At 29.1% G+C, this 13464-nt stretch overlaps 3 protein-coding genes across 4 annotated transcripts; 2 read left to right on the forward strand and 1 right to left on the reverse strand.

Moving 5' to 3' along the window:
* The first annotated feature begins 208 nt into the window (after positions 1 to 208).
* Positions 209 to 6429, forward strand: LOC126838329 (BTB/POZ domain-containing protein 17-like). The gene is made up of 9 exons (XM_050572669.1): positions 209 to 515; positions 575 to 715; positions 795 to 974; positions 1049 to 1168; positions 3334 to 3408; positions 3483 to 3613; positions 3677 to 3915; positions 5558 to 5751; positions 5818 to 6429. Exons 1-9 carry the CDS (start codon positions 453 to 455, stop codon positions 6274 to 6276), a joined length of 1602 nt encoding a protein of 533 aa, XP_050428626.1. The 5' UTR covers positions 209 to 452; the 3' UTR covers positions 6277 to 6429.
* Positions 6430 to 7303: 874 nt separating this feature from the next.
* On the reverse strand, positions 7304 to 8463 carry LOC126838331 (anaphase-promoting complex subunit 10). Of its 2 annotated transcripts, XM_050572671.1 has the most exons (3): positions 8035 to 8463; positions 7733 to 7970; positions 7544 to 7667 (listed from the first exon to the last, which is right to left on the reverse strand). In XM_050572671.1, exons 1-3 carry the CDS (start codon positions 8159 to 8161, stop codon positions 7598 to 7600), a joined length of 435 nt encoding a protein of 144 aa, XP_050428628.1. In that variant the 5' UTR covers positions 8162 to 8463; the 3' UTR covers positions 7544 to 7597. The 2 variants fall into 2 exon arrangements, with proteins under 2 accessions (XP_050428627.1, XP_050428628.1); XM_050572670.1 differs by having other exon boundaries at positions 7304 to 7970; positions 8035 to 8456.
* Positions 8464 to 10273: 1810 nt separating this feature from the next.
* On the forward strand, positions 10274 to 11153 carry LOC126838403 (cytochrome b-c1 complex subunit 7). Its single transcript, XM_050572795.1, has 4 exons — positions 10274 to 10415; positions 10481 to 10528; positions 10601 to 10767; positions 10831 to 11153. The coding sequence occupies exons 1-4, from the start codon at positions 10385 to 10387 to the stop codon at positions 10912 to 10914; spliced, it is 330 nt and encodes a 109-aa protein (XP_050428752.1). The 5' UTR covers positions 10274 to 10384; the 3' UTR covers positions 10915 to 11153.
* The last annotated feature ends 2311 nt before the right edge of the window (positions 11154 to 13464 follow it).

Here is a 13464-nt window from a genome sequence, read left to right on the forward strand (position 1 = left end):
AAGAGTAGCTATTTTGTGGTCACTTTTTATTGCTCATTAGGCAGCCATTTAATCGATAAGCGGCCATAGGTTCCCGAACTCAATATATTGAGTATTCGTCAATTGGTATAACTTGGTTATAACCTAGAAAAAAAAAAAAAAGTATCACGATGGGCAAGGTAGAGCGGGACCGTCGAAACCAAAGTAGTAACTTGTTATCATTTAGGAACCTATGACCGAATGCCCATTTAACCCCGGGGTTTTATCTATTCCGTGATATTACTATACAAGATAATGTTAGGCATTTGCAATTGGTGTTTACTGTTCAGACTTCAGATCACGTATTCGTGGTTTAAAAATTAGACCCGTAAGATGTTTAATGTTTATATTAAATACAAATGAATAGGGCTTAAGACAAAAAAAATACTGACTTATTGTTCGTGTTTCCACAATTTCTTTTGGTTTTTTTGGGTATGAAGCGTCGAAGAATGTCAGTTGAATGTGAAATGGATCATTCATATGCAATGCCAAACATTGTGAGTAAAAGTTTGTTGTGAAAGATTTTAGTTTTATAATTGCCTGATTATATGTTTAGAACGATAACTCAAATACTTTACTAAAAAAAATACAACACGTCTATGAAAACAAATTATTAAATGACATTACACTAGTAGTCGGAGGAATACCATATCCTGCTCATCGTTTTATGTTATGCATATCCAGTGATGTGTTTGAGGTAATAAATAGCTATAATAGTCTTATACACGTCTTGCTTTTATAGGATAAATTGTTAAAAATAAGTTAATATTTTTCAGACTATGCTTATGAATACAAAATGGAGTGACTCTTATCAAGAAGTCATAGAATTGCAAGAGGTACCACAGTGTATTGAAGTATTCCCTGTTTTCTTACAATACTTTTATACTGGTGTAATAACACTTGAACAGTCAAATATTATGCCAATGTTAGTGTTAGCTGACAAATATAATGTTAAGGTATATATTTTTATAAGGTATATATTTGTTAAAATGTCACAAATACATCAATGTTGTTAATTGTCTTGTTATAGGATCTTACTTCACTCTGTGTAGAGTATATGTGTGACCATATAGCTGATGCTGCTGATCAAGGTCAACTTGTCACATGGTTTCAGTACGTTCTATCGTTAAATCAACCCACTACTATCAGTGTATGTATTAGATGTATTTATTTCTGAAAACCAAATTTTTAATGTTTTTAAACAACAACTTATATGTATTTTAAAAATACATGTCTACATGTGATGCCCAGTTGCATAAGATGTCAAACTCGGTGCACATAAGGTACTGTGTTCAATCCCCGTAGTATTGCAAATATGACGTTGGCCACTTCCACCTAAAAAAAAGTCCCATCTGCATTACATTGTAGTTTAGGTTTGCAATTTATTCAAAATTATAACCATCACCAATTTATCACTTTTATCCTCCCCCTTCTATAATGTCTTTAATTATTAAAAAATTAAATAGACGTACTAAAATATGTCAAACATAAATTATGTATTAATATTCTTTTAGCTTTGATGTGGAGCTGAGATGGTATTGTATTTACAATGTGGTTTTTTTTTTTTGTGGACCCACAATATTTTGTAAGCCACTGAACCGATTTCTTCGTGTAACTACTCAGTAGACCAGAAATTTTTACCTATAAGATACTTTATTGGGCCAAAAATTCAAAAAAATTAACCCCTTCTCCTTCAAAATCTAGAAAAACATCCAAAAAATGTACATATTTTTCCTTCTTGAGCAGTTTTAGGGATTTAGGTCTGAAAATTAGACCAAAGGTATATAAGGGAACTAAAACATATACAATTTTCTCTATAATCTGTTGTCAAACTTTTTTTATTAAGGAAAAACCCCCCAAAAAATGAAAAATTACATAATCGACACTCAACAGATAATGAAAACATTTTCATTATATTGTTAATTACGGTATATGGGATACTAAGGTAATACATTTTTATAGACAGAAGATTAATCTTAATTGTATCCCTCCCAATATAAAAAATTAATTTTTAAGCACATAATTGTCATTAGGTACAATGATTTTATCGATATTTGTATTTTTATATGTGAACACACTGGACTTCCCTTAATTACTCACTTATGTATAATACTTTCTTGCTGAGCTGGTTTATTCTGTGGTTGGTTTGGACTATACTGGTTTATCCACAGATTCGCATCAAAGCGTTTATTTTAAAGTGATTTTATCACATTCAGTTATAAATTATAATACTTCCTGTAGACCCGTGACTTCCCCATCTCCACTGTACTGGCTTTTTTACTATGTTCATTTATACTCGTCTTAATGTACCTTAACAATCCTTTAAGGCTAAATGCTGCAAAAAAATGTTTTTTCAAAATATAGTTAAAATTTTAACTGTGCAGGTTTCATGTTGATAACACTATCGGTGGTGAAATTACTGAGTCGGGAACATGAGGTATTTTTGGAAAACAATTTTTAAAAATCAAATCACCTAGGCCCAAAAAAAATTTTTTTTTTGTCATTAAGAACCTCAAAATAATATATTTTCAAACATTTTTGAACTATAGTCGCACACACATTAAGTAATTTCACGTGGAATGACCCTATGATAAGTTAATTATATTATATATCAAAGTACATTTCAAATTTCTCGTGGTTATTATTCAATACTTATAATTTTATAAATCATCATGTATGACTTCATTATATATTCTGTTGGTAGGTATTGAGATTTAGTCATTTAAATACAACTTTTAAAAACATAGAATATCAATGTTATTTTTTGAAAATAATTTAAAATTTGATATCCATTTTTCTTTAGATGTAGGGTTTACATTCGAAATTCCTGGATCCAATGCTACTGTGGAGACAATATTTTCATTAATGAATAGTTATTGGAAAAAATCCTTTAGTGATCAATACTTTAAAAGTGACTTTAGTCATTAAAATTATTTAAGGCAATAAATCCTGCCAATAATTTTATGAAGAAATATCAAATAAGAAAAGCCTGCTTATTTGTATTCTTAAAACTGCTAAATATTCATCTACACACTAATCATCCGAAATGACAGCTTCTGAATCTCAATAACTACCAACAGAAACATATAATGAAGTCATACATGATGATTTATAAAACTAATAAGTATTGAATAAAAACCACGAGAAATTTGAATTGTACTTTGATATATAATATAATTAGGGTTTCTCTTAGAAGAATTTAGATCAGTTTTATTATTTGATGCTACAATCTTTGTGGACAGTTTTTTATTTCATTTTTATTGAACGGACACAGTTCATAATATATAATTAAAATAATAATATTGTTGGTTTTAGGCTTCATACTATTGTAAAATTTGGCAAGATAGTGAATGCATGAATATAAAGAGTCCATGGAATAAACTACTTAAAGTGAGGCAAAAATGTATTGCTGTTTTTATGAAGATGTAAACAAAGAATAATAATTAATTTTAATAAAAATATAGGCTTGTAGAAATTATATCAAGTGGAATCTTGACTCGTGTACAAAATGTTTCAATACATTTCAGTGTGATGTTTTAGTAGGTCTATTACAGCAATCAGATGTTGTTGTACATGACGAAATGCAACTTTTTGGGTTAGTATAATAACTATTAATTATTTTATGAAGAAAATAAGCAATTATTTTAATTATTTTTAGGTGTGTTGCATCTTGGTTGAACTATCAATCAGCTGAAAAACAAATTGAATGTAATGATCCTGATGCAATTGATGATTATATGAGCTCTCTAACTGAACATGTTATGTCTTATATAAGGTATCCAATGATACTTCCTAGACAAATGGCACAGCTCTTGATGCTATCTATCGTCAAACAAAATAAAGATTTTTTTGTTGACAAGATGGCAGCAGCAATGGAGTATACTTTGGTAAAGTATGGTATGTTAAGTGTGTATATTATTATTTATTATATATTTATTTTAAATATTTAGGGGATATACATAAATAATAAATAATTATTAAATTTGATGAATGAACCTAACTTATTAACTACGTTGACTTTGGATAATTAAATCACTTAATTTTCAAAAACAAGAATTCACTAAACTGATATTACAACTTTTGATTATTTTGAAACATTAGTGATGGGAAATTTTCGAAATAGTTAATATTCAAATATTCAAATAGTATTAACTATTAATAATAATTTAATAGAAGTTTTACTTAATAATTAATGTTCACTATACTAAAGAAAATATTTAAATTAATAGAAATAATAGGAGGAGGAGTGGCCGAGTGGGTAAGGCGGCAGTGTGTTAGCGCTCACTGTCGCCGGTTCGACACTCGGTCACAGGCGCTCTGTTTGCTGGGTGAGCAATCGTCCGGTAAAAAGGAACCGCCATCCCCTCTCCGGCGACGGATTGACGACCCGTCCCGGAAGCGAATTCGTCAAGAAACCATCTCATGATGGCAGCGTTGGGCCTTCATAGCCCGTTAAGCTACATGATGATGAATAGAAATAATAATAATAATAAACAAGGCAATAATATAGAAAAAAAATTAGCAACTTATATATAACAAAATAATAGGTGTACGATTTTATTTGTTATATTAGATAATAAAGTTTTTATTTTACATAGTAAATATAGTACCTATTTAGGTATGAATTCTTCAATTGATACAAAATAAGGAAAAAAACAAAAATAAATGCATCAAAATAATAAATACAAATTATTTTTAATTTATATAGTCTCGATGCTAATTTACATTATTTTGTAAATAACATTATTTGTGTGATAAACATGATACCTTATCTCTACAAGGTATCATGTTTATCACACAAACCCAATCTCTGTCGGGTTCTAATATAAATGTGTATAATATTTTATAAGTAAGATTTTGTAAAGTTTATAGGTATACCTTAAATTTGTAATCTTTAAGAGGGCGTCGCACCATCCATTTTTAAGGAGTAAAGTACAGGCAATTTTTTACAAAATCTTAATTTAATGGTTAGACTGTGATGTATAATTATTAGTTCAATAACTAGGACTCTATTTTGGTTGTTAGTTTATTTTTCGGACTATCACAGCATACTTGAAAGCGATTTAAAAATGTCTTTTCATCTCTACATGTTTAAGCAGACTTAAAATAACTCGCTTAATTTTGGTTTTAGTGTAAAAGCACCCATTATAAAATTAAAAGGGAACAATATTCCGGAGGGCACCACGGTGCGTTTTTTTCATTCCAAGTATAATGCTCAATAAATCGTTTAGAAATAACGACTATTTTAACATTTTTAAATGACTAACTTTTCAAAAAACAATTTTTCTTTTTTTAAATGCACCGTGGTTCCCTCCGGAATATTGTTCTCTTTTAATTTTATAATTGGTGATTTTACTCTTAAACCAAAATTAAGCGAGTTATTTTCAGTTTGCGTAAACATGTTATTACTATTGAAAATCACCGGTGCGACGCCCTCTTAATAGATTTATGACAAACATATGTTTCATGATCAAATCATTACACACTCTATAGTTTGCTAACAGCGAACATATTTTTATTAATAAATTAAACATTTTAGAAAAAAAATTGAATGCTACTTTTGGAGACCATGTGCTTGAATGTACACCAAGGTTGTATACAAGTGAACGTTGGGGCAATTCGTTCAGAGTTCGGACAAAAACTATTCTAAACTATCAGTCTATTAAACGTGATATTGTTACATCTAATAATCTTTTTGATCGTGAACAAGAACAAAATGAAGAATCTATGTGGGTAAGTATCGTTGTTAAAAAAAAGAATACTGCAATATCAATAATTATTAAATAAATTTGTTACTAGGAAATTGAATTATACTTAAAAGGAATATGTTTTGGAAAGTCATTGTTGATAACATGGCGTGGATCTGTAGAGTTACCCGAAGTTATAATTAAGACTGTTCGTGCTACTGTCAAGTTGAAATTGCCAAGTGATGAAATTGGAAAAATTTCACGGCATGTTAGAGTTGCTATTTTAGTATATGCTGTCCAAAATAAAATTCCCCATGTTGTTACTGTTGTACAAAAAGTTGCATCATTTGACAATAGCCAAAATATGATAACAATAGACGATTTAATGAATTTTGAAGCCATTAATTCTCTTACGACTGACGAAGAAATGATACATGTAAATGACACTAATGTCTCATATTATATGCCTGGTCGTCCTATACCATTAAAGTTTCATGTTATTATTACACCAATTGTATCCGGTTTGACAGATACTCATATTGGTACCAGAATTCAACATGTACATTTTTAGTAACATTTGACTTTATATCATTTATTTTTAAATATCTGTGATAATTATATTTTATTATAAATACTATTTAGTTGTAGTTTAAATCTTTAGAAGTCCTAATTTTCTTTTTTCAATATTTGTAATATATTAAAAATAAAGACTGTTTCATTTAAATTATGAGTTAGAATTATTATATACGATTAATATATTATATAATATACGATACCTTTCGAGTGGTTAGGGCAGAAGTGTGTTTGTGCTCACTGTCAACAGTTTAACTGACACTCGGTCTGCAGTTCTGTTAGTTGGGTAGGCAACCATCCATAAAAATGAGCCGTTACCCTCCCCCCCCCCACTCCTCAGAGACTCGTCCCGGATTGCAAAACTATCAGAAAACTATTTACTAGGAGTGGGCAGTAATGGCATTACATGAGATAATTATTAAGCTGTTTCCGAAATTATACCATACAATTATAAGGTGTTGTAAGTGAAGTATCCTAAAATCTAAATTGGCCAGTACTAGAAAATTTAAAAACTACATTAATATGTGTAACATTAAAGTAAATCGTTAAATTAATGTTATATAAAAATGAATTTCCAGTATCTGCAAAAATGAACTTGTGACTGAATTTAGTTTAATTTGCAGACTTCATAAAGCTTTTTATTAATACTCTGTAATCCAAAATGACGAGTGATCATGACCAACTAAGTTGTAGAGTCGATTATTAATACCTGTTTGGTTATTTGTACATTTACTGTCTACTAAGGTTGTGTAAAGAAAATTCCATATTTTAGGTAGAAATAAAAATGAAACTAGCTTTAAAAAATATTTGGTATAAAATATAACTTTTCTACTTTCCAAAACAATTCAGTTTTAGACTTGAGAATCTAATTATTTTCAGGACACAAGATTTATTTGGAATTATGCATTATAAGTATCCATACTGACTTTGGAATCGGGAAATGGAAAAAATGCTACACCATAAAGTCATCGCATGATGTAGCTTTTTTTGGTACATTTTTTTAATAACAGAAAAACAGAACTTCCTTAGATTTATCCCTAATTATATTAGTTATCTGTCAATATGTGAACTGCATACAACTATGAGTTTGATTTTTCAATATTTAATACATTGTTTTTTTTTACTGTACTTCATTATAACTTAATTATTTTACATAATTTTATTTTAACTTGAAGATCAAATAATAAATTCTTTGTTTACTATTTACAAGTCTTAAAAACTAAAGTTATATACAAATAAAAAACTTGAGAAATTATTTAATTATCGTATACTGCCTCATTTCAACTGTACTGAAATTACCAATAAGAAGGTCCCTTCTTTCAACAGGTGAATGTACTTTTATTTGTCTCATGTGAGTGTCTCGTCCATTTTGATGATTTGTTATAACAGCTATTTGAAGCATATATGTTTTCAATGGCATGTCATTGATGTCTTTAGTCATAATTCTTACCCACCCATAAGGTTCGTTGAGTTCAACTACTTCAACTTCTTGTAAGTCATTAAAATTTGTACCAGCACGTACAGATATACGACCAGGTGTGTAACTTTCATCTAACCTGTAGTCAATATAAATACATATGTCACGTACTACTGTTTTACGTCTAAACTGAATATTAACTAAATGTGGTAGTTGACCGTCTGACTGCCAATAAGTTTCCATACAATCATCTCTTAACTGATCTACGCCAAAACCTAAACCATTACAACGCAAATCAATAAATACCGTAAACATATTAGTAATGCTTGGAATACTGACCGGGTTTACAAGAAGATAAACTCCAAATTGCTTGACTTCCAACTTCACGCACAAGTCCACATCGAACGTCTTTCGTTGGGTCGATTTTTTCTTCATCTGAAGTATTGTTATTGTTGGGGGTTGCCATTTTCTTGTTACAAAAATATGACCCACTAGTATGACCTCAGAAGCATAAATTATTATGAAGATTCAAGTAGTAACATGCTTTTACTTCACTCCAATTTCCAAATTATATTTCTAAAATTTAATCGACGGCCTTAAAAGAAACGTCAGTCAATTGCTCCATTGTTATCAGTTTACAGTTGCAGAACCGTTTACGGAAATTAACAAATTATAACTTTAATTAACGTTGAGCCATAGATAAGTATATAATTAGTTGAGCGCTGTAGGCACGATGTAGAGGAGATATCAGATAAGGTGACCGGTGACGCCACTCGAACTACAACAGTGATGCTTGAAATTATCATAGACATAAAAGATATGGACTGCGCCTCCCACACACCCCGCCAATACTGCCGCGTTATGAACAACGTTAGAAAGGATAGATAGAGTTGTTAGGTTATCCACGGAATAAAAATTGAAATGACATGGAATAATAATAATTTATATATATATATGACAATACACCAAATGGAAATATATAATAAATAAATCATATTTAATTATTATTTATCATTGTGTTATGCGAAGTTGTAAAGCATTCAAGGATATGTATTTAATTATTTTGTCAATCAATTTCGCTTTAAATTTAAATTTTAACATATTTGTTCGGATTAAAGCGTGGGATCACCTCCTCATCTCTTCCAAAACCGGTCCTGTCTATAGATTAAGTATATTATAATTTATTTATAGACAAAAACACTCGATTTTTGTAATTTTTTAAAACAATTTCTATACTAAAGATTAAATACATTAAATTATAAATTGTCATAATAATAGATTAAAAATATTCATAGCATATAACGGAAATTACTCCCCTAAGTTATGTGAGCTCGTGGACTCAAATTAATCGCAGGACCGAGTGTGTGTATTAGGTATACATTTTTTTGTGCATTGACAAAACTATAAGTAGTTGAGTCTACATGTGAAAAACCAATAATAATAATAGGAAATACCACGGTCTTATATAAGACCGTGGGAAATACAAATCTTGTAGTTAGGGAAATACTTAGAAGTGGGCAAAGACAGGATGTAATAAAGATATGAGGGTATAAATTGTTGCAAGTTATCGTTACCATTGATTTTTTATACCTACACATTTTAATGCTGTTAATTTATTTTGATAATGTCTATTTGGTATTCTCGTCTTTTTACTGAATTTTTGTTGTTGATGCAAAAGTTTTTAATTGTTTTTATTATTAAATATTATATTTATCATTTAAATACTATTTCTTTGTTTTATAATTATTTAATACTACGCTAAATTACACTTAATAGTATTTTAAACATAGACATTTTGTTTGTCTTTCTAGTTTTGTACAGTGATCAGAATAAAAAAAATGTAATAGATGCTTGTAATTTTTTATACTTAATTGTACTTCTTTTTTTATTCTGGGGTAAAACTTCTGTTTTTGAATTTTTAAAGAATGACAAGTTAGAAAGTAAAATATAAATTATTAAATTCAATAAAATGAATGTATCAACTTTATAAGTGACGCGCCATGGCGTAAGTAAGAGAGTAAGAAGTTCAATTTTATAGATTGCAAAAATATTGTTGACATCAGTGGCGATGGAAATTGTTTTAAATTTTCGCTGCCTTCCTCCCCCTAAACACAAGTCACTCACTCAAGTAAAACAAAAGAATTATCATGTTAGCTAGACAACAAAACATTTCAATAACTTTTATTTCAGACGGATATTTCATTAAAATTAATAATGAGTTTCAAATAAGTATTCAGTAGTAATATATTATATCATAGATTAAATACATTTAATCTATGATATAATATAGTACTAATATTTTACTACCTGTATTATTACCTATAGAATATCTGTTCCAAATTGTCAAGTTGTTAAAACAACATATTATTATAACACATATAACATTTTATTCCACACATCTTTTATCCCCATAAACTTTTGTACCACAAAATTTTTGGAACAAATGTTCATTGGAAGAAAAAATGTGTGGAAGAAATATTACCCACCCTGGTTTTTTAACCTTTAAAGTTATCTTTTTTTGTCTATGGATGGCAGCACTGGCTGCTGAATATGATATAGCTCGAAGGTCATTTTAATGAGATTAGATCTAAGATATAGTACAAACTGCAAAATTGATCCATTGGACATTGATTAGATTTTCATTTATTTTTTTTATTAAATCCTCTTAATTTCATTTTAGTAATTTAAAATGTCTGTATTCAAAGCTATTGCGTCTAACGGTAAGAATAAGTTATTATATTATCAGATAGTTGGCCACTTATAATATATGTATTATAATTTTTAGTGGGAATTCGACGTTGGGCATATAACCTATCTGGTTTCAACAAATATGGTAGGACGCTTTGTATTCTTTTAAAGTAGTTTTTTTTCCACACTGACATTTTATTTCTTATTATCACATTAGGTTTGCACCATGATGATATCCTTCAAGAAAATGAAGATGTTAAAGAAGCTTTAAGAAGAATTCCCACAAAAAAATTTGATGAACGTACATTTAGATTAATACGTGCAATGCAACTTGAGTTGCAAAAAATTCAACTACCCAAGGAGGAATGGACCAAATTTGAAGAAGTAAGGCTAGTCAATATTATAATATTTTTAGTATAACTAAAATACCCATTAATATTTACATAGGATGACCGTTATTTGCAACCTTATTTAGAAGAAGTCATTAAGGAAAGGGAAGAAAAAGAATATTGGGAAAAAAATTATTATTAGAAGAATGTTTTATAAAAACCTATAGTCTTGTGTAATATTTAAATAAAAGTAATGTCTACATAAACTTGTATTATAAATTTCCTTTTATTGAATATGAAAATTGTTATCAAAATATTTTGTCTATGTTGATTAGTGTTATTAATATTTTCATTTTGAATATTATATTTAGTTTTCATTTTAATATCAAATGCTTGTAAAACCTACTGAAATTAATTACAGTAAAATTTGTTTATAATAGATTTCATTTTTTAGTTTATTATTATAACACTAAAATAGGTAATTGCATAATTTTTGTCAGTGCCGGGATTAGTGTGAGTAAATTAATAGAAAAATAGTTCATTTTTCCTAAATTTACAGAAACAATGTTTTGAAATAATACTACTAACTCATTTCTTAAATGTGTGCAGAAGGTGATAAGGTGTTAGGTGTCTAATATCTAATAAATTCTTAAAAGAATTACTTATCACAACTATGCATTATGCCATCCAGAGGTTTGAAATGGAACAAATAATATATAACAATCATAGATGCTGTTGATATTAACAACAACAGCAACGGCAAGAAACAAAGGTCCAACTCAACTACGAGGTCATGAAAAGGTTTGGGCACATTGTAAAATCATTACTAAGATGTGTAGGATTATAAGAAAAAAGTTAGATAAATTTAAAACAGAGTATTAGCTTAAAACCTACAAATCAGGAGACATAAAACAGTTACTAATTGATGGCGTCGTGCGTGTGACTGCTGACACGTGGACAAATTTTATCGATAATACAATTATTTAACAAATTTAATTATTTAGTATAGTAGGTATTAGCTTATAAGGTAAAATTTAAAAATTATTTTACAGTTGTTTTGTTTATTTTAAATTAATCTTGACGTTTTTTAAAATCTTTTTTTATGTGATACTTGTTCATTGTATCTTTTACGAGCAAATATCATTCTTGTGCTTAAATATAATTTAATAATGTACTTAGTCAAATCATGTTTGTGTTCCAAACAACCAACTTTTGAAATTATTTCATTATCATTAATTTTATCCATAACTAGAATATTATTATTGGTTTTATAATTATGTTTTTTTTTGTGTCTGTAGAGTACAGACGATAACTTTTTTCTTGTGGACCGAATTATTTTATACTTAGAGATTAAACATTGTGTATACCTCGGGTGGATGAAATATTTTTTTATATGAAACAAAATTTAATATTCGATTATTAATTATTTAGTTATTTCATTAATCCGATGTATGTACATAAATCAGTTGCTATGCATTATTAAAAAAAAGATTACATAATAAGAACAAATAATATATAACAATCATAGATGCTGTTGATATTAACAACAACAGCAACGGCAAGAAACAAAGGTCCAACTCAACTACGAGGTCATGAAAAGGTTTGGGCACATTGTAAAATCATTACTAAGATGTGTAGGATTATAAGAAAAAAGTTAGATAAATTTAAAACAGAGTATTAGCTTAAAACCTACAAATCAGGAGACATAAAACAGTTACTAATTGATGGCGTCGTGCGTGTGACTGCTGACACGTGGACAAATTTTATCGATAATACAATTATTTAACAAATTTAATTATTTAGTATAGTAGGTATTAGCTTATAAGGTAAAATTTAAAAATTATTTTACAGTTGTTTTGTTTATTTTAAATTAATCTTGACGTTTTTTAAAATCTTTTTTTATGTGATACTTGTTCATTGTATCTTTTACGAGCAAATATCATTCTTGTGCTTAAATATAATTTAATAATGTACTTAGTCAAATCATGTTTGTGTTCCAAACAACCAACTTTTGAAATTATTTCATTATCATTAATTTTATCCATAACTAGAATATTATTATTGGTTTTATAATTATGTTTTTTTTTGTGTCTGTAGAGTACAGACGATAACTTTTTTCTTGTGGACCGAATTATTTTATACTTAGAGATTAAACATTGTGTATACCTCGGGTGGATGAAATATTTTTTTATATGAAACAAAATTTAATATTCGATTATTAATTATTTAGTTATTTCATTAATCCGATGTATGTACATAAATCATAATACAATTTGAGCCCTCATCGGGTCGACAGCGCTCCTGGTGGTGATTTTAACTGGTGTATTGTTTAGGTCAACTGATAAGAAAATTGTTGACACCATAGACCTATAAATCTTTATAGAATATATTGTGGCGGATGCAGGCAAAAGGTTGTCCGGCCGGTGTCCGAAGACATTGGTCGGTAGTTGTCGTGTGCGTATTTATATGTGCGCTTTGGGTGACTTTGATCACATGCGAGAAGTTCGCTACGGTTCGTCACAACTACCGAGATCTGGTGGGCGATCTGACCATGTGTTGAGGCGGTATCGATGCCGACAGCTAGGTTGCGCTAGCTGTGGCGCCTCGTGGCCATACATCCGCTACAGTGCTGTATGTGGGGCCGCCACAATATTATATAGGTCTATGGTTGACACCTTTTAAATCCACCTTGTTAATATTATTTGTATTAATTATGGAAACACGACAAAAGGTCGCCCGACAAAACGTCGCC

The sequence above is a fragment of the Adelges cooleyi genome, unplaced genomic scaffold (assembly GCF_023614345.1).
Source record: "Adelges cooleyi isolate 19-005CV unplaced genomic scaffold, UGA_ACOO_1.1 ACOO_flye_CR_arks_rails_tigmint_CR_PRNA_30, whole genome shotgun sequence".
Lineage (NCBI taxonomy): Eukaryota > Metazoa > Arthropoda > Insecta > Hemiptera > Adelgidae > Adelges > Adelges cooleyi.